The 20,190-nt window shown below is 39.1% G+C and overlaps 2 protein-coding genes across 6 annotated transcripts in view; both read left to right on the top strand.

Moving 5' to 3' along the window:
• ACAP2 (ArfGAP with coiled-coil, ankyrin repeat and PH domains 2) overlaps positions 1-17,819 on the top strand; it is a 190,530-nt gene extending 172,711 nt beyond the window's left edge. For 2 of the 5 annotated variants that reach the window (XM_069865383.1, XM_069865382.1), the window contains 13 exons: positions 371-471; positions 1,665-1,770; positions 2,189-2,397; positions 2,614-2,683; positions 4,002-4,096; positions 5,419-5,603; positions 5,940-6,044; positions 6,435-6,527; positions 7,804-7,991; positions 8,329-8,438; positions 9,434-9,544; positions 9,783-9,844; positions 14,654-17,819. In XM_069865383.1, coding sequence (XP_069721484.1) covers positions 371-471; positions 1,665-1,770; positions 2,189-2,397; positions 2,614-2,683; positions 4,002-4,096; positions 5,419-5,603; positions 5,940-6,044; positions 6,435-6,527; positions 7,804-7,991; positions 8,329-8,438; positions 9,434-9,544; positions 9,783-9,844; positions 14,654-14,757 — 1,539 coding nt within the window. In that variant the 3' untranslated portion in view covers positions 14,758-17,819. The remainder of the gene's footprint in view (positions 1-370; positions 472-1,664; positions 1,771-2,188; positions 2,398-2,613; positions 2,684-4,001; positions 4,097-5,418; positions 5,604-5,939; positions 6,045-6,434; positions 6,528-7,803; positions 7,992-8,328; positions 8,439-9,433; positions 9,545-9,782; positions 9,845-14,653) is intronic. The other 3 variants (XM_069865385.1, XM_069865384.1, XM_069865386.1) reach the window with 2 other exon arrangements.
• Positions 17,820-19,790: 1,971 nt separating this feature from the next.
• The window catches only part of XXYLT1 (xyloside xylosyltransferase 1), a 37,063-nt gene continuing 36,663 nt past the window's right edge, over positions 19,791-20,190 (top strand). Inside the window, exon 1 of the mRNA XM_069865393.1 lies at positions 19,791-20,006. Coding sequence (XP_069721494.1) covers positions 19,815-20,006 — 192 coding nt within the window. The 5' untranslated portion in view covers positions 19,791-19,814. The remainder of the gene's footprint in view (positions 20,007-20,190) is intronic.

Raw genomic sequence — 20,190 nt, 5'->3', positions numbered from 1 at the left:
CTGCATTCAGCTTCTCATTTTGTACTTGGCACTTAAGATACTGCCCATTTGGCAATAATGTTTGATTTATGTGTCAGTTACTTCCATCTCTTAGAAGGTATCTTTGAACTCCTTTGAATACTGTTGTTTAAATTTAAGGTGTTGATTGGATCGTAAGTAAAAAGGAATTCTTCAAAGTTCTTTTTAAATTTTCATTAAATATAATTAAGCATGAAAACTTATCTAAATCTTTCCTGCTAAGTATCTCTGTTTCTGTCTATTTAAAAAATTTCTTTTTGGAGGAAAATGTTGTGTAAACAAGTAAATAGAATCAAGTGCTAAGTAACTTATAAGCAACTATGTAACTTTTTTGTTAATTTTTGTCTCTTAGGATAATCCCACAGTAGTTGTTGAAGACTTGCGGCTTTGCACAGTTAAGCATTGTGAAGACATAGAGAGGCGTTTCTGTTTTGAGGTGGTTTCTCCAACAAAGTAAGGAGAAGCACTGGAGCACGTTTATTAAAGAAAACAAAAAAACTTTGCATTCAGTTGTCTTGAAATTAAAGGTTACCATTTCTCTTGTGAAAAATCAAAACAGGAAAGGTATCTGACCAATTCTGTTCTCTGAAATTTTGGCTAAGAGTAAGTGATGCTGTGAGAAGCGTTCCTAGTATTTAGTTTACTTTTGGCATTAAAGCAAACATGCATTCTTGTGCCTTATGCATAAATGGCTTGTGATGGTGGAGCTATTGTGGCTTAGTAGTAGCTGATACCGTCAAGCTGCTTAGTAACATAGAAAATAAAACTCGTTTCTTCAAACTTCTGGTTGGTGTAATGAGAAAGAAACACACTAATAAGTTGTTGTCTCCGTAGTGTTAAATTATGTTCCAGAATGCACCTAATGAAACTACCAAATAATAATATTTTTCAGCTCTAGTAGTGCAGTGTATGAGTTGTATTTGGAGAGTTAGGGCAGGCCTGCTGCAGCAAGGGCAGAACATGGATTTCTCCTTAATGGCTTTAGGATGTGACCATTTCTAAGTTTTTGATACAAAGTCAACCTACTTTTAGATTTAGATGTGATCTACACTCCCCAGTCCTACTTAGATTTCTCTTTTTAATAAATTCCTGTCCTAACGTTTGCATCTGCAATTGTGATTCTCTTTAACATGCATTTTGCTCCTGCTTGCCAATACTTTTTCAACTCCTAAGTGTTCAAACAGTTTTGTACTTCGTGACCTGTTTGCTTTAATGCTTAGTGTGAAATTCATTCTTTGTCAGAGCTTTAAAATAATTTTTTCTTGATCTCAGTGAATGAAACTGTTTTCAGGGACTGATACCTGTACTTAGTCATGGAGTTAAATTGCATGCAAGGATATAAAAATTGAAAGTTTGGAATGAGAAAATAAAGGGAATATGAAGCTAAGCTAATCCTTGGGTTGTTTGAGGAGTTATATCTGTATGTTTCAGCATGACCTGTGCAAGGAGTTTGCAATTCATAAAGTGTCGGCTGCTTTGTTGTCTCAAAATAAGTGGGTTTATTAGGTGATACCTACTAAACAATGTACTTACGGTGACAGCAGCAAAGTTTCTCATAAGTCTGTATTTCATTAAACAGTGTGTTGTTTCATGTTGGCTGTTTGATCAGTGTCTCTGACTCTGAGTACACGTGTGGTTTCTCACAGAAGCTGCATGCTTCAGGCTGACTCGGAAAAGCTGCGGCAGGCATGGATTAAGGCTGTTCAGACCAGTATTGCTACGGCATATAGGGAGAAAGGGGATGAATCTGAGGTGAGTTTAAAAACCAACCAACCAATCACCCCCCGTTTAGAACCTGAAAGTTAAAAATGGAGTAAAACTGGTTTGGAGAGGGGAGGAAAAGGTGAATCTGTTATTTGTCTTCCAGTGGAAGTGCAGTAAAATTTTCAAGGCTATGATTTATATCTATTCTTCACTCCATCCTGCTAATGTTACTTTGACCTATGTAATTTGATGTGATTTTTCTGTAGTGTGACTAAAATTCACAGGATGTTACTATATTCGGAGCTATATTTCTTCTAAAAAGCTAAACATTTTTTTTTTGTTGTACAGCATTCCCTGGCCTTAAATACAAAAGTTTATTTTCTAGGATTATAGTGCATAGTCAGTATCTATAGGACTTTTACTTTTTTAATTTAGTGTGTTGTCTTTTGTTTCTTTTCTTTTTTAGAAACAGGAAAAGAAATCATCCCCTTCTACTGGAAGCCTGGAGTCTGGCAGTGAGACAAAAGAGAAGTTGTTAAAGGGAGAAAGTGCTCTACAGCGAGTTCAGTGTATTCCTGGTAATGCTGCCTGCTGTGATTGTGGTTTGGCAGATCCTCGCTGGGCCAGTATCAACCTAGGAATCACACTGTGCATTGAGTGCTCTGGGATACACAGGTTGGGGAACTCTTCAGAACTGTATTTGATTTGTGCATTGACTTTAATTAGGAAGGGTGGTGTTTGCCTCTTCAAATGTGCATTGAAGCAAAATTAGAGACTGGTGTTTATAAACAGGTTTAAGTTAACTGCTTTGTTTGTAGAAATTAATGGCAAAACTCTCCGAGATAAAACATGGCATGTAGTTACTGGATTATCTTTTTTCATGCTGTTTAGGAGCTTAGGAGTCCACTTTTCAAAAGTAAGATCTTTAACGCTGGATTCATGGGAACCTGAACTTCTAAAGGTATGATGGTATTTTTGGAACAAGCTTCTGTTTGTTACTTTGATTGTTGTTCTACACCAGCTGCATCAGAAAGCTTAATGCAGGAAACACTTGTATTTATATCTACGCATGTCTTGCACTTCTATGTGGAAAATGTTTATAGTAGTTTTGTGGTTTTTTTGATTCACACTTTCTTATAATACATGCAGTATCAATAGTCATTCTTGTTGCAAACTTGCCAGTCAGAACAACTGATGACACCTTTAGGTTTGCAAATGCACTTTGAGTACTGTATTTCATCAGATGCTTTCAACACTTAAAAAAGGGAGATCTGGTTATAGACAATAATATAGTGGGCTGAGAAATTTTGGAAGTGCTATATTACCCTAAAGTGTGATCATGGTAAAAAATTCAAATGCCAGCTCTTACAGTGAGGCCTTGATTTCATACTCCTGTTGGCAACTGCTCGTGTGCTATTTGTGTGCCAAAATTCTAGCCTGAAACATGGTTATGAAAATCATGTGACATTGAGATACTGAAATAGGAAATTGCACGTGGATGCATGTGTGCAGCTGGATAACTGGTGCAAAGCATTTATTTCTAGCTGTGATGCTCTGGTACTTAGGTATTGCTTCTCAATTCTGAGCAATCAAGAGGCAATGTGAGTAGGGGTGTTTCTGTTTGACGTTACGTAATTGTAACGTTCATGCTGAGGAAACAAACAAAAAACCAAAAAACTACACCCCTTGTCTTGTTCATGTAAATACCAGAGCTGAGTATTCTACCTGGTGTTAGAAGCAAGGAATCTATTTGCTGCCATCAGTAAGCTGGACTTCATGGACCAATTCTCCTTCAAGTAGTATCCGGAGGCTGGTTTTTGTGTTTGATTTTTTTATATAGACATGGCAGATTGTGGTTTATCAAAAATTTCTGTTGGACATGGAATAGAATTGCTTGATTTGTCTCTGGCTAATGAAATAAGAGAAGCTATTGGCAAAGTTGGTGGGGAAGAGAATCATAGAATCATAGAATAACCACCTTGATTACTGATTGCACAAAGATGATCTTTGAATGATGGATGGTCACTTTTGCAGTCCTTTTTCAGAGGGGAGTGGAACTTTAGAAAAGTGACTTTTTTTGCGCTCTCACTCAGAATTTGATGTCTCTGTTCACTGATTGTTTCATTAGTGTGGTATAAACCCATGCTTATTTCTGTAAGTGTACTTTTACCAGTGAAAATACTAAGTTGTAGAAATAGACTGAATGAGGTTAAAAACAATGAAATAGGTAGATAAAGACTTCTGCAACTGTATTTGAATATGTTTATTTTGCTTCATAGCTTATGTGTGAATTGGGAAATGATGTTATAAACAGAATATATGAAGCGAGGTTGGAAAAAGCGGGAGTAAAGAAGCCGCAGCCTGGAAGCCAAAGGTAGTAATTTACTAGCAGTACCTCTTACTTCCTTTTCTTGTTGCTTTCTTCAGCCTCCAGCTTTAAAGGATGCTGCCAGTTAACTGTGTAACACTCCTTTGATTTACTCCTTCCTCCTGTCACCAGTATGTTTGCTCTCCCACTTTTCTCACTCTGTCTTCATTGCGGATTCCTTCTGTTGATCCCTTTCAGCTTCTCCCATTCATTTGTTCTTTCTTCATTTGTTCTTTTTCTGATCTCGATTCCTCTTTTGATGAGTTATACCATCCTCTTCAGTCTCATCAACGTGGGCCTGTTGGTTTTGTTTTCTGTCTACTCTGAACCGTCTCAGCCAGCCGCACTTAGTGAGTGCTCCTGGAAGGAGCCTGTGGCTGTGCCTTTTGTTTACAATGACTTTGTTCTTGTGTTTAACTTTTGTTCCCTCATCCCCAGAATGCTTTCTTCTTTCTGCCTACGTTGTATATGAGCTCTGCTGCTTTACAGCAACCTTATAATGATTGTACTGCTCTCTTTCATTTCTGTGATGCTAATTCGAGTTTGAAGGTAGTTTCCTAATGTTTTGTTCTGCTGTATGAGATGTCTTCTACAATGTTTTTTTACAAGCTTTCCAGTTCTGTGCTGCTTGATGTCAGGCAGTTTTATGGTATAGAAAACAGCATATTATAATGTGTTGGCAATTTGGAGACAGTGATAATAATATAAATAATGTAGGAGGTAGTCCTTCTTTTCAGGAGTTTCAATAGTAATACTTTTACGGCTCCTTTCATCAGTTTGTCACAGCTGGGGGCATGTGTTAAGATGATAACCTCAGGTTACAAGAAAAGATATTTCGTTGTGCGTTGTGGAACTGGTGGCTGTGCCTGCCTGAGGCTTATTATTGTTATTATTCTCATGTACAATCTTGGTTTTCCTTTAACAAATGTTGCAATTTATATTTGTCTATGAAACTAAATATATGCTATATTAATTGGTTATTAACAATGTAAATATGTACAAAGGATTAATACCAAGAAGTAACATACAGTAACTAATGCTTGTTTCTTCCACATGCCACTTTCTAAAGTCTTTGCCTGAAAGAAAATATACATATATGGCCTTATCAAAACTACTTTCTTACAAGCTTTATGCAAAATTTAACCAAAAATCCGGAAAGAATTAGTGTGATTTTTTTCATCTTTCTGAAAATGTGCTGTCAGTGTGTCTTATGTGTGATGCCAAACTACAGTTTTGGTTACTGGCTTTAGTATGAAATAGATGTTGTTTTAATACATGAAAATACTAAAATATTAGCTTACTAACTCCAGGGATTTTGTATATGACAGGCAGGAGAAGGAGGCATACATCAAAGCAAAATATGTAGAAAGAAAGTTTGTAGAGAAGCAGCCTGCATCAGTATCTCTGCCTGAATCTGGAACAAAAGTTTTGCCTCAAAGTCAGGAGGAGAAAAGGCACAGTGGCCCTGAAAAGTCCCATTTGGCAGGGGAACCAGGTGCGGCATTCCAAAAAGGTATTTACACGCTTCTCTCCTTAGCTATATTACACGTGTACTTTTTAAAGTGACATGGTTTTGTGGTAACTGATTTCCTGCCTCATGCAGAGAAATTGGAATCTGCCTTTTAATGGGTCGTAGAAGGTTCAGAATTATAGGAGAGAGAAGAATTATTCGAAGATGTGAATTTTTAGATGGGGAAGAATTTGGAGTGGGGATGCTTATCCTTCAGAAACATATTAACCACCTTCTTTCCTCCGTATTTTCATCCTTCTTAATTTTTCCAATAACGTTCTTTCCTGCCCTATCCCTTCCTTACTGCCTGCTTTTGCTTTGCTAACTTGCATGTCCCAGCGGTTGCTGTAAGTAGCGACGAGGCGAGGCGGGAGTCTCTGTTCTGTCCTGATGAACTAGATTCACTCTTCTCCTACTTTGATACCTCTTCAAAGCTACGTAGTAGTAAGTACTACAGCCCTGCCATGTTCCGTATTTGCACTAGTGATCCATTGTGTGTTGTGGCCATGTCCCTGCCTTTAATCTATTGTCTTCAGGCTACTGCATTGCTTAGTGTTTTCATGAAATAATTTAAGCTTTTTTACTTATCCTGATCTTCGCCTTTCTAATCATCTTTGATATTTGTTATTATTATAAATGTTATGATTGCAATATGTGACTTCATGTTTTTCTATGGATGCATTAAGAATATTGAATAATTACTAGTAATATAAAAAAATCCAAAACAAAACTGTATTCAGGACCAAGTATAAGAGCTTGCTTTATTATCATGGTTTCTATGAAGAGTAGGTAACTTACGGTCTGCATAGTAATTACAGCTTCTCCCCAAAACAGTGCGAAGCAGTGACAGTGGGATCCCCCAGAGTGCTGATGACAGCAGAGAACACCTTGCTTCTACTATATCAGCTAACAGTTTGTATGAACCAGGTGTGTTAGGCTTTGCACTTTAAGATGAAAATCTATTCACTTCTTCGTAGCATGTTCTTATCAGAGTGGTTAGTACTTGGTGATACAATTCATCTCTCTTCAATCCTGTTAGGCTGGAACATTTTTAACAAGGGTAATAATTGCTTGAATGACCTTTCTCTTCTCTAGGCTTAGTAGCAAGAGTGGTAATGAATCGTTCTATATGAGTTCAGAGAATTCCCTTTTTTTTCCAGTCCTGAGCAGAACTTTGGTTTTTAGCAGATAGAGCAATGCTGCATTTTGATACGGACAAGTCTCTGCAGAAATCCTTTTATAAATAGTGAAATCCTTGGAGATGGAATTCCTGTTAAGTCACAGATAGGAGGCTTTTATGTGTTATTAGAGCATTCTTACTTCATTTTCTGTTTTCTATTTATGTGGAGTTGACTGTGTGTTTTAACATTGCCACCTCTTTACTCAAGCTTTTGTAAATAGATTGATGAAATTACTTGCTGTCTAATATTAGCATCCTGGGCTGACACATGTATTGAGTATGGCTTATAAAAATATCCTAAGCATTTATTAATGAAGCAGACTTGCTCTTCACAGAGCACTGTTCTAAGGTATGTTTTAAATTGAGTCATTCATAGCTGTGGTTTGTAGGCAAGTGGCATGTGGCCAGAATCCCTTTATTTGACTGCATGGTAGAAACACTTACGATGCTTTAACTCATGACAGCTTGTATATAGCAATGTCTTTATCTCCCAGACCTCGCTCTGTAAAACTCTCTAACGAGATGGAAAGAGAGATGATGCTTTAGTCAAAAACATTATAGTGAATCACAATGGTATCTTTTGATGAAAACTAGGTCGGAAAAGTTATTAGCCTCATATTCAAGATTTATCAAGCTGTTGCAGGTAAACATATATTTGTATGACTGCATCTCTGCAGGAAATTAATTTTACTCATATCTTGCAGTATCATATAAAACACATTTCCAACTTAAAATAACTTCTTAGAAATGACATGGAATAGGTAGACTGAAGGATATTCATGCATGCCAGTTATATGGAGAGAATGTTTTCTGGGCAGTAATAATGCTTTGAAGTGACCAAGTCTGAATGCTGGAACAAGCTAAAGGCATCTGTGACTTCTCCTGGCAGAATGGAGCAACAACGCACAGCGTTCTGCAAAACCTGAGCTACCTTATGCCAGAGAAATGACATTTTGGGGCAGTATTCCATGAGGTACCTTATCAAAATAGGGATCAGATAAGCATTTGTTTTTTCCTTTTCAGAAGGAGACAAGCAAGAGTCTTCTGCGTTCTGTGACTCCAAACAGCCTAGTCCAGGACTGCAGCTGTATCGAGCTGCCTTTGAGAAGAATCTTCCTGATATGGCAGAAGCATTGGCCCATGGAGCTGAAGTAAACTGGGTCAACATAGAAGAAAACAAAGCAACACCACTCATTCAGGCAGTGCGAGGGGTATGTGATATACAGCACTGACCAATGTGGGAGGAGGGGAAGGGGAATAATAGGGATATTTCTGTGTCACTGTTCTTTAGAACTGCTTGCTTCACTAATGAGTAATAATGTGGTGCTGCAGTTGTCTTTACGACATTCTCTCAAAGTTGTTTCTGAACTCTTTTTTCCTGTTAATGCTTGATTTGTAGTTATGTAACTTGGTAGCATTTAAATTTGATATGGAAGCAAATCCTTTTTCTTTCCTTTGCTGTGTGACTCAGTGGCAAGAAGGCAGAACAGGTTTGTCTATTATTCTAGAGATCTGGTGCTGAATTGTTTGTTTGCTTTTTTTCCACAGGGTTCATTGGTTACTTGTGAATTTTTGCTGCAGAATGGGGCCAATGTGAACATCAGGGACATGAAAGGAAGAGGACCCCTGCATCACGCCACTGTTCTGGGACACACCGGGTAACTCACTGCTCCATAATTCATAGATGGTCAACCTTTACTAGAGTTATTAATGTGTTAATGATTGTCTTCATTTCCCCAAATATTCTGGCATTTTAACATAATCCAGGTGCTGTAGGTTTTGCGGTGAGAGAGGAAATAACATTTTGAATTAGCAGTCTCATCTGCTAGGAAAACACACCTATAAACACTTTGGTCCGTTTTATAAAAACATGCTTAATAATGCTTTGAAATCGCACAAACTTTTGGTGAAGACTCAGGAGATTTCTCTAATTTCTGTAAGAAATATAATACAAATAGGAGAAATAGGTGGTGCCTGAGGGTCAAGGCCTTTTCTGACTCATCCCTCCTGTGTGTTGCACTGAGAGTGTATTTCATTTGGAAAATACATTGCGTTACGTCTTTAGTTTTGGAATCAGGGCTTTTAACTGAAACCCTATGCCAGCTCAATTCAAATGAGGACAATAATTTGGTTGGTGGTGCTCAAACTCTTTGCGTGCATGAATTCCAAATCGAGTGCAAGTTGACAGGTTAGAAGAGTTTAAGACTTAAGCTTAGTCAGTATGCCCTCTTTACAAAGATGAAGAGTTATAATAGTAGAGCAAACAGAGATCAGTTTCTGTTGGATAAATCACGCACCTGTGAACTGTGGTCTTTATTGATTTATCATGCCCATTGGTTCTTGTCTATCATGGTAAAAGGGGCGAGGTTTTTTTGTTTCCACAACCTAAAATGAAACAGGGTGGAAAAGTCTCACTTCTAAAGGGTTCAGCTTCTCGCTGCACTAGTGTGATTTGACTTAGGCTGTCTTTGTGGCGCGGATGAAATAATTAGAGGCTTTGCTTATACTGTGTTAATGTCTTAGTCGTGCTAGGTGAAAAGCACTGTTTTGATACATTAAGAGACTCTGGTGATTTATTTATTGCCTTGAATTTATTTATTTGTCTTTTCCCTTTATTGTTGTAAAATTTATCTTAAATGCTTTTTCTAAACAGACAAGTGTGTTTATTCCTAAAACGAGGAGCAAACCAGCATGCCACTGATGAAGATGGGAAAGATCCATTGAGTATAGCAGTAGAAGCTGCAAATGCAGATATTGTAACATTGTAAGTTGTATGTTCTGTTTTTAAGTAGATTTTCCTTTCTATTTCAAGTTAAAATTATAATAAATGTGAAAATTCCTTTACATAAAAAACAGGGAGAGGAGAATAAACATCAGAGCTGGTGCACTATTGCTAGATGACCTCCCTGGTGTGAGGCTCAGGAGTGCATTGTAGGTCTTGAATTACAGTCTTTTTTCACGCTGTATAGATAACATTTTTCTTTTTGTTTCTTAAATCATAGGTTGCGTTTAGCAAGGATGAATGAAGAAATGCGTGAATCAGAAGGACTCTATGGACAGCCAGGTCAATACTCCTCTAATAACCATACTGAAATGCAGTATAAAAAATGCATTCAGGAATTTATCAGTTTACAATTAGATTCTTAGGATCTAAGGGAAATTTAAGATAGCTTCATACAATAATGTTTTTTTTATAAACAGTGGACATATGTTAAAGCTTCATTGAAATTCACTAGTTCGACTTTGTCAGAGTATTTAAGGGACCTTCAAGGAGAGTGTTTAATGTACATTATTATAGTAGTGTATGTTAGTACAGCCATTACCAACCTTTTTTGCTGGTAGTTGTCCACAGTTTTCTCCTATTGATGTCCCATTGAAACTCATATAATGTTAGGATTTGCCTGACGTTATTTAATAGCAGCCTTCTGATCCGGGTTGCTCAGAGACAGTTGGGGAGTTCATCTTACTACAGGATACCATTCTCCTTCCTGTGGAATGGTCCTCTTTTTCTTTAAGAAAAAACGCTTGCACACAAATGTAAAAATGTACATCGAATATTTCAAAATAACTAAACAGAAGCAGGAAAGTACTATTTCCTCAAATTTTATTGTAAAATATTTTTATTTGTAAGATACTAAGGAGAAACAATCCAGTAATTTTCCAGTATGTGGGTTTGTATGCATAGCATCTTACCAATTGGTTAAAAAAAAAAAAAAAGAATTGGCAGACATTTCAGCCAACTGATACAAGAAAGTAACAAATTATATTTAATGTATATGTTCAACTTTATCCTCAGGCACTCAGTTCTAATTTACAGTATGTTCTGTTGTGATATTTATGCAAGCCATTTCTCCTATCATGTTATGCATCCAAAGGAACCTAATTTAATAACATGCAAACATCAATAATGAAGTTGCACTTGATTGTCAAGTAAGCTAAAAACATGCTGCTATACTCAGCAGTAGTGAATGGCAAACCTTATTTTTAAGGTTGTGCTGAGTACTTTTGGCTCCCTCCTATAAAGCCCTTATGTGTTTTACACTGATTCAAAAGGACTGTGTGTGCTTATCTCATTACCAGTTGGGACTGGGAGATACTCAAGGGGCAACATTGACTCTCATGTCAATATCCCAGATGAACGCCATTAAATAAACCAAATTTATTTCATAAAGTTTCTCCTTAAGGATGGAGGCTTTTCAAATTTATTTTGAAACAAATCTCCTAGGAAATTAAAATTTAAACCATATATAAGTTCTTTAGGTGCTCAGACATTCAAATTGTTCCTTTCGCAGAGCAACATATAACTTGGAAGTACGTACTTGACTATAAGCTTAACTGAGAAAGAATTCCTTACTCAGAAAATGCAGCAGGCTACGTGTATGCCAAATCTTTTGCCAGCGTGGCCATTTTTAATATAAAGCTGTTTTCTGACACAAAAGGTAACAAATACTGAGTTATTTTTGAGTCTCTTCATCTGTATTTTAAGAGGTAAAAACAATAACTGTCAGTTTCAAATATTAAAATGTGTTGGTTTTAAGGGAGGTAGGTATTTTGATTCAAAAGCTCCCTGCTAAATTATAAATGAGCATTGTGGATCATTTAATGGATCTGTCACAAATCCAAAAAGATTTTAAAGCAGAAAATGTTTCTGCAGTTTGTACAAGATGCCTCAGTTGGTTGCAAAATGTTTTGAACGTGTAGTGAAATATTTCTTTCACAACAAATACAGGCACTGCTTGAATGAAAATGAGTTTGTTTAAACTGCAGGTGGGGTAGGCTATTTTCCATGACATCTTCTTTAAAGTAGTTTTTTAGAGACTCTTTAATTAGGTAGGTGAAATAAAAAGCTGGCTAAGTCTTTCACTGAGTATATCCTGACCTTTTTACCAGTTCATATTACAGCAGGATCTGGAGACTGCAGTTGATACAATCTGATCCAAATATTTCACAGATAGCATGTGATCCTTGTAAACAGGGGAGATGGACAATAGAAAGCAGAGCTGCTACGAGGGGTAGAGCTTGCTTCACATCAGGGGGTGACTATCATTAAAGTAATTTTTGGAATTCACACCACAAGCTGCAGCCCAGTGCCCTAGCCAAGAGATCTTATTGTGTCTTTGGGTTAGCATAGTGCTGCTCTCCTTGATTCTTTACTTGCTGAAGTTTCTTTTAAAAGTCAAAGTAAATACTTGAGTGTTTTAAATGTTAATATCTACTAGCCCGCTAGAAGGATTGTTTAAGTGTGTAAGTGTAAGCACAAAACCTGTCTCTGCCGTCACAAAGTACGGTACCTTTATATTGTTGTAACAGAGGCTGGTCTTTTTCACTGCATATACATGTGAAATAATCTGTGCTGCCCTAATTTTAGAACGTTTCTTTTCCATAATTGCAATTCCACAAGAAAATAAGGATTTTCAAGAGTATTGTATGTTTGCTTGGAGGTATGATGAGGGTAAATACCGATGTACAAGTTTGCTGTCATCAGAGTGAAGACAACTGCATATTTCTCTGCTTTAGTAATGTGATTGATTAAACAATAATTAACGTAGCTAATGGTATCAACATTTCTAATGTAAGTATAGCTGGTTGGTCTGAGCTACTGAGGGAATGTATATATTGCTTTGCAAGTACCGTTGGTCTTCCGAAGTATTCATGGAAAGGGAATTAGCTGAAACTAGCTTGTTCCTCCAGAAAGTTCATTTCCGGTGGTAGAAGCCATATGCACCATTGTACTGTTTCTTGTATAATACTTGAGTGCTCATCTTCTGGTGCTACAGTATGTCTGCTAACTATTTGATGTTAGTATTGCTATTTTTTCTTCCTATCTTTTCTTGAATGTATGATGTGTGCCTTTTAAGTTACTCTGGTGTTAAACGGTAAAGCAGTGTTATAGTATTTTTGTACATAAAAGCTGCACTTTAGGGAGAACATTGCTTGGAAAGGGAATTTCCAGAATTCAATTTTAAAGTAGGATTTTAAAATAATTATAAGGTTTACAGTATTAAATATTTTAATGCAGCATATAAACTAAAGGGGCACTTTATTTTAGTCTATTTTTATATCTAGTATTTTTTGTTATGCAATAGAGCCAAAACCAGAGCCACAACATCTCTTGCAAAAACAGCTATTGTTTTTTCTTTCAAGTTAATTTGAAAGAACCAAATATGGCAACTTGAACTACAGTACTGGTTTACCAGTGGAACCTGGTTCTGTCTTAAAAATAATTATGCTTTTATTATACAAGCTTGATTCCAATTTGTGCTGTTCATAGCTGTCTTTTTGATGAACGATAGAACACCCTTCATTGTGTGCTTATCTTCCAGTGCAGGCAGTTATCAGAAACTATTACAGTAAAACATGTCCTGTACCTATTTCATCTCTAGAACGTACTTGAAACTACATCTGAAAACCGAAAGGGAATTTCACTAGAACTGACTTTTCCTGGTAAAGCAGTATTGAATGTATTTATCTTTTGAGATCTGGGAAGAACTGTCATTACGTTTTCACATAAAGCCACATGCCATCCATGTTAAATATTTCCGGAAGGTCAGTTATTTCCAGAAGTGTTTTCAAATGAATGCTGTCTCATCTCCAAAAGAATAGTAGTTCTAATATTGGAAATGTGCATTAAAAGACGGAAAACCAAAACAGTGTAACTTTTCAGTGTAGTGACAACTTCAAAATAAACAAAAAAATCCTTTTTAAAAATGCCCTTTGGAAAAAAGTAGTGGAATAATGCTTTTCTTCCACAATCGTATTGGGGAAAAAAAAGTCTTCATGTGCAACATAAATGATGAAGAGAGACTTTGGGTTGCTCTGTTTGTCATGCTGTTAATCAAGCTGACAGCAGGAACAGTAGTGCTGGGGTCTTGTGTCCTGTATAGTCGTCTGTGTTGGAAAGATATTAAAATTTGGACAGTCGCATAGTTCCTGACCAAACCAAATGTTTTATGTATTTAATTCCCTTTGGAGGCAATAGGGTATGGTTAATGTTTTAAAATGAAACCTGAAGTCAAGGCCCAAAATGCTGCAGCAGATGAAAGAATGTGAAAATGTACATTTTTAAAGTGGCAGAAGAATGACTTGGCAAGGACTCAAGAAGTAATCATTCCTGAATGTGTTTTCCTGCATAGACAGGGAAGGGGAGGGAGACAGGCCTGGTGGAAATAGCTGCCATCCATCATTTTGGAATATTTGCTTGTAGTTGGGTTGTGTTTAAGCACAAAGGGTGAAGATTATAAAAGAAAAAGATGTTTGAGGAATATGTCATAACTCTTCTAGATAAAACTGAAAGATGTAATAAATATTCAGTAATGCATGTAAAAATTTGTATTTTCTGAAGTAATAGACCAAAAATATTTATGAAGAATATTTTCTCTGCTTAGGATTGCTTTTTTTTTATGCTATTGTTTGCTGATTGTTTCTTTCATGGAGGGTTCTCTGGCTGTAAGACTTCTGACCTCTGTTTCCAAGTAAATCTTTATTTATGCTATAATTCTACTTTCTGAAGAGAATCTTGGTTAGCATTTCCTTGCAAAACCAAAGATTTTATTCTTTAATGGCTAATAAACATTTTTCTTTTTACATTGCTTTAAAATGCTTTCATTTTTCCTTCCTAACTCTGAACTTTCCTCTGTGTGGCTGCCTGTGAGGGTACTGTTTCAGGTATTGGTTTTGTTTAATTTGCTTCTACAGAGCATGCATGCAAGTTAACAGTCCCAAAGAGTTCACATCAGCATCATTCCATCTTTAAGCAATCTTTATACATAAGTGTTGTACGGTAATTGGTAGTACAGTAGGGTGTTTGTGCAGTGGTGGGCAATGTTAACTATCACAAATGTTTAAAACCGTTTCCCTTTTCTTTTCTACCTAGGAGATGAAATTTATCAGGACATTTTTCGTGACTTTTCTCAAATGGCATCAAATAATCCAGAGAAGCTAAACCGCTTCCAGCAGTCAGATTCCCAGAAGTCTTAAGTGTCAAGAAGGAAAAGCAGCTGATGTCTATAGTGCAAGTCTTTTTGTACTTCAACAGAATGAATTATTTGCATTTTGTTAGATAGTTTGGATAAAATGACCACTGTAATGTAGCCTTAGACTGTGGTAGCTTGGGAAATGTATGAGTTGTTTTATGTTCTACAGTACCAATACCTCAGCAGCTGAAGAAAATGTTTAAAAAAAGCGCACCTGCTAGGTCAGTATAAAACTAGTCCCTGCTAGCAAGTACGCAGTTTCTCTGCGGTTCATACATAAAGTTAGCAGAGCACAGCTGTATGCGCTGCAGACACCGGATGGCAGGATGATCAGACCAGCTTTGCTCTTTAGTTTCCTGTACTGTCATCTGTCTGCTATTGCCATAAAGAATGTGTCTCTGACAAGAAGGTCTGGGTTGCATTTTCTGGGACTGTTTGGAAGGGAAATCAGACAATGACTTACTGAACTGTCTTTCTGTTTGTGGGCCCATAACTTAACAGGTTCTCTTGTTCCTGTGCCGACTCTTGTTAGCAGTAGGCTGTTAATTACAAGACGTGATAACTCCTGCTCTTTTCAAGCTCTTTCACAGTGGAAGCTTTAACACCAGGCTGGCCTTTATGCTCGTGACTGCGGGTCAGTCACATAGGTGTATATCCTGGAGGACCAAACTTTGAAGAGCAGACTGTTTTCCTTTTTTATCCTTTAAATTAAACTTTCTGTGCAGCGAGTATACTCTAAATGAGCATGTAGAACCTTTCGTGCAAAATAAACTTAATCCTTCTGGACACGATGTGGGGTTTGTTCATAGCATTTTGGCATCAAAACTTGAAATTTGAGATGGGAAAGTAAACATTGAGCCAGTGGAGTTTGTGTAGAGCACTTGTATGAAGGCTGTTTGTTGCCTTTTCTTTTTGCTGTTCTCACTACTATCTGTAAGCTGAATATATTAAATCTCCCTAAATTTAGAGCAATCAATCCTTTATATCAGGAAGCAGTATTCTTTATTTAGTCTGCAAAGATATGTGTGTATATGTGTTGTCTAGACTAAGGTGTGCACAAGAAAACCTGGGAATTTCACTGCACATTTTTGCTAAGTAACAAATGAGCATAGTCTCCGGCATTGTTCTGAGGGCAGCATCACAACTTGCTTTATTTAATAGTGAGCTTCACTCCAATGCACGTGTACCAGCGGTGTCTGTAGATACATGCTTATGTGTCAGGTTATTTAATACCTAGATAATAATCACCTGAAGTCCCAAACAGCAGATGCAATTCTTTATGCTGTGTTTGCCCTATGGACAACTTAAGGATAATTTTTAGATAACGTAGTATCAATGTGATTTTTTTTTTTAACAATCTTAACAGCCATGGCATTATGCTAACCTGCTGTTTGAATGTATTTAGGAAATGAATTGGCCTTTTCTGAGCTGGTTAAGATCAGCAAAACTGGGTAAAAAAGAAATACTCTGTAAACTATGGTAAAATTAAACCTTCTGGCTTGTTGAATGTTAACAAGGTATTTCAAATATCTATCGGTTTGCATCAAATGTTTAATAATGCATCAAATCTGGATGATTCTTGCTGCAAAGCTAACAGCATCTTAGAATCGTCCAGTGGATTCTTATTCCCAAACTGAAGAATCTTGCAATACAGTTCTTGCTTTGTGTGTTGCCTAATCATGCTAGGAAAAGCAGACTCTGCACGTTTAAAGAGTGCATTTCATCTGAATAATAAGAAATTTAGGAATATCACCTGTAAGCAGTAATTTCTAATACTTTGTTTTTAAAGTATCTGTCTATGAAATGATAATATGCTCCCTAATCTGCAGTATTTAACAGCAGTGGATGTTTTAGTAGATGTTAGAGAAAGTAAAATTCCTGGTGTACAGATGGGACACTGTAAGATATGTCCATGTAGAGTATACACTTTAGACACAAGTTTTTCTAAGGATTTGTCTTTTGCAGCCTGCATGACAGGCACTGTATATAGTGTGGTTGGCTGTAATGTAAAGCTAGCTGAAGCTTAATGGCATAATCACTGCCTCGGTCTGTGCTGCTGGAAAAATGTCTGATGCTTATTTCAAATCTCCAGTGGTATTTTCCTTCCTAGCCATAAAAATCTCCATGACAAATTTTGCAGGATGACTTCCTGTATACAAAACAAATCTTCCCTGTAGCTCTGCAGATCCATTTGCTGCATTCCCAACTCTGGTCTGCCTGGGAAGCAATATCAGTCTATTTATGCTAAAGGACTTACCTGACCCACAGGTTGCATTACTCTTTTTGGGAGCTCTGTAGTTTTAATGCTTCAGGGAGTAGGTATGTCACTTCTGATCCTGCATCCCCATTCCCCAGTCATCTTAGGTACGCTAGGATGTCCAGTACAACTGCACTCAGTTAAAGCCTTTTTTCTCAGGTCAGGTGCAATATGGATGTTAGGATGTTGCTCATCAGCAAAAATGAATATGCCATTAAGTTGCATGAAATATATTGAGGGCTTAGTCCTACCAGACTGTGTTCCAGGGCCTCTGTAACTTGCAGGATTCAGGCCTCGATAATAGAAAGTACGATGTCTCAAGTACTCTGAAGATCTGGATTTCCATATTGAGTTCTGACACCAAGTGCTAATTAATCTTCTGCTCAGTAATATCAGGAAGCTTCCTTTTTTAATGCAGTGAATCTAACTCAAATAGCAGACAGTAGGGCTCCATTGTGGGTTAACACCATGTGCTCTGTATCAGATCATGGAAAGCTTTGATTCCTGTTCATGTTTCTCTGTAAGTATGAAATATAATGGTTCTTAATCAGTGGGGTACTAAGCAGTAGACTTCTAACACAGTTTAAAATTACCTTTCATGTGGATTTTTAGTAACTTACTAAGATAGCCCATTGAAAGATTTTTTTTTTATCATTTTTCCTAGCCAGGATTAGATCACATGTTCAAAAGATGTCTTGGAATGACAAATGTCAAGGAGCTCAGCATGTATTTTAATCCCTTTTGTTTTCAGAAGTGTAATTTACTTACATTGCATGTTAATTAAAATAGTGTCTATGGTGTCTTCTTAATGGTCTGTATTGTTTGTTCATAAGTTTAATATTTTATTTTAGTGTCAGTACAGTGTATATAAACTTACACTTTTGGATTGTCATACTGAATCATGCCACTGAATTATGCTGCATAGGCTGGAACTTGTTCCTGTAAATTTGGGTGGAGGCAGTAGATACTAGAAGTCTTCCTTTGCTTTCACAAGCTGTGCACATTACACTCTGAACACGTATTTTAATTATTCATCAGTATGTTGTAGACTTCAGCCTCCTTACCAGCTAATCTAGGAAGTTGCTGAAATGGGTGGCAGGCTTTCCGCTTGTTACAGAAGTTTTGGATTGTACCTCTTGTGGCTTCTAATGTTAGTGCGTTAAAGGATCCAGTATTAATACTGTATTTTTTCACTCTATGGGGTTTTATATTTTGTCTGTTTATGTACTGAGTTGAAATAGTTTTAGAAAATGCAACCAGACCTTCCAGCTGCCATCAGCAAATCCCTATAGAAAAGGGAGTTTCTCCCGTATTGCATACGGCACCAGTACACACGTGTTGTCCAAATCATTGGAGTTCTCTTGGACAGAACAAAAACTTCGTAGCAGTGTAAAGAAAAAAGATGAAAACTAGAATAAGTTTAGGGGTTGGCTGTGATGTGCTTCCAGGACTTTGGTGCTTCTCTGCAGCCATCTGTGTTAAAGTATGGATGTTAACTCTGCATTTTGTTCCTGAATCTCAATTGACACAGTGAATATCAAAGGACCATTTGATGGAATTACAAATAACGTGTAAGTACTATGGATGTATTCTTACACCGCCTAAAGGACTGAGCTGATTATTTAATGCACCGGAAGAATTTTGAGAGTCAATTTTGCAACCTTACCTGCTTTGCCCATTCACGGCTGGACACCTTTTCCTAAGTTAATGTCGCTAGTTTGTGCAGGCTGAGAGCTGGAGCACCTTGCTGCTGTGCTTGCCCAAGAGCAGAGCTTTGGGAGAGAGGGGGCATCTTTTGAGAAAGAGGAGGGGCCATCTTTTGAGATAGATGGAGCTTTTTGAGAGAGAGGAGGGGTATCTTTTGAGAGAGGGGGACACATCTTTGAGGGGGGGGCATCTTTTGAGAGAGAGGAGGGGTGTCTTGAAATAGATGGAGCTTTTTGAGAGAGAGGAGGGGCATCTTTTGAGAGAGGGGGACACATCTTTGAGGGGGGACATCTTTTGAGAGAGGAGAGGTGTCTTGAGGTAGATGGAGCTTTTTTGAGAGAGAGGAGGGGCATCTTTCAAGAGAGGGGGACACATCTTTGGAGGGGGACATCTTTTGAGAGAGAGGAGGGGGCATCTTTTGAGATAGATGGAGCTTTTTGAGAGAGAGGAGGGGTATCTTTGGGAGGGGCATCTTTCGAGAGAGGGGGACACATCTTTGGGGGGGGGCATCTTTTGAGAGGGGGAGGGGTGTCCTGAGATAGATGGAGCTTTTTGAGAGAGAGGAGGGGCATCTTTTAAACAAGGGGCATCTTCAGAAAGGCAAAACCGGGGTTTCTGATGTTCCAAGCCACGTTGTATGGGGCCCTGGGCAGCCTGGTCAAGCGCCCCCCATGGCGGGGGGCGTTGGAACTGGATGATCTTTAAGGTCCCTTCCAACCCAAACTCTCCTATGATTCCCCGATGAGGAGGCCCGTCCCCCTTCTCTCTGTCCCCTTTCATTCGCTCGCTTCACCCCTCTGCCTCTCCCGGCTCCTCGTTTCCCTTCCCGCAGGAGCCCCGTGGCGGGGGCGCTGCCCGCCGGGTGCCGCCCCGGGGCGGGCTCTGGGCTCTCGGGTCCCGCCCCCGCGATGGCGGCGGCTGCGGGCGGGCGCGCTCGGTCGCGGCCGGTCGGTCGGTCGCGCTCGCAGCCGTGGGCGCTGGCGGTGGCCGCGGGGCTGGCGGTGTGCGCCTGCTGCTACCTGGGCAGCGGCGGCGAGGCCGAGGCCGAGGCGGAGGCGGCGGGGGGCGCCGCGGGGCCCGCGCTGCACGTCCTGGCCATGCTGACCCGCGCCGACCGCGCCCCCGCCCTGCGCCTCAAGGCGCGCGCCGCGCTGCGCTCGCTGCTGCTCCGCGGGCGGCCGCGGGGGGGCGCCGCGCTGCACCTGCACCTCGTCACCGACCGCGCCAGCACCGACCTGGGGCTCGCGCTGCTGCGGGACCTGCTGCGGGGCGCCGCCCTCCGGCACCAGGTGCGGGGGGGGGGGGGGGGCGGGGCGGGGCCTGCGGGGGGAGAGGGAGCTCTGGGGCCTGGAGCCGGGGGCCTGTAGAGGGCGTGAAGGAGCTTTCCCCCGACCCACCTGGCTCCAGCTCCTGCAGGGGGCGAGAAGGAGCTCTGTCCACTGGGATCCTGGCTCCAGCGCCATGTAGAGGGTG

This window comes from Phaenicophaeus curvirostris, chromosome 10 (assembly GCF_032191515.1).
Source record: "Phaenicophaeus curvirostris isolate KB17595 chromosome 10, BPBGC_Pcur_1.0, whole genome shotgun sequence".
Classification (NCBI taxonomy): Eukaryota; Metazoa; Chordata; class Aves; order Cuculiformes; family Cuculidae; genus Phaenicophaeus; species Phaenicophaeus curvirostris.
Note: the sequence above shows the minus strand (reverse complement) of the source record. Positions and strands in the feature narration are given on the sequence as shown.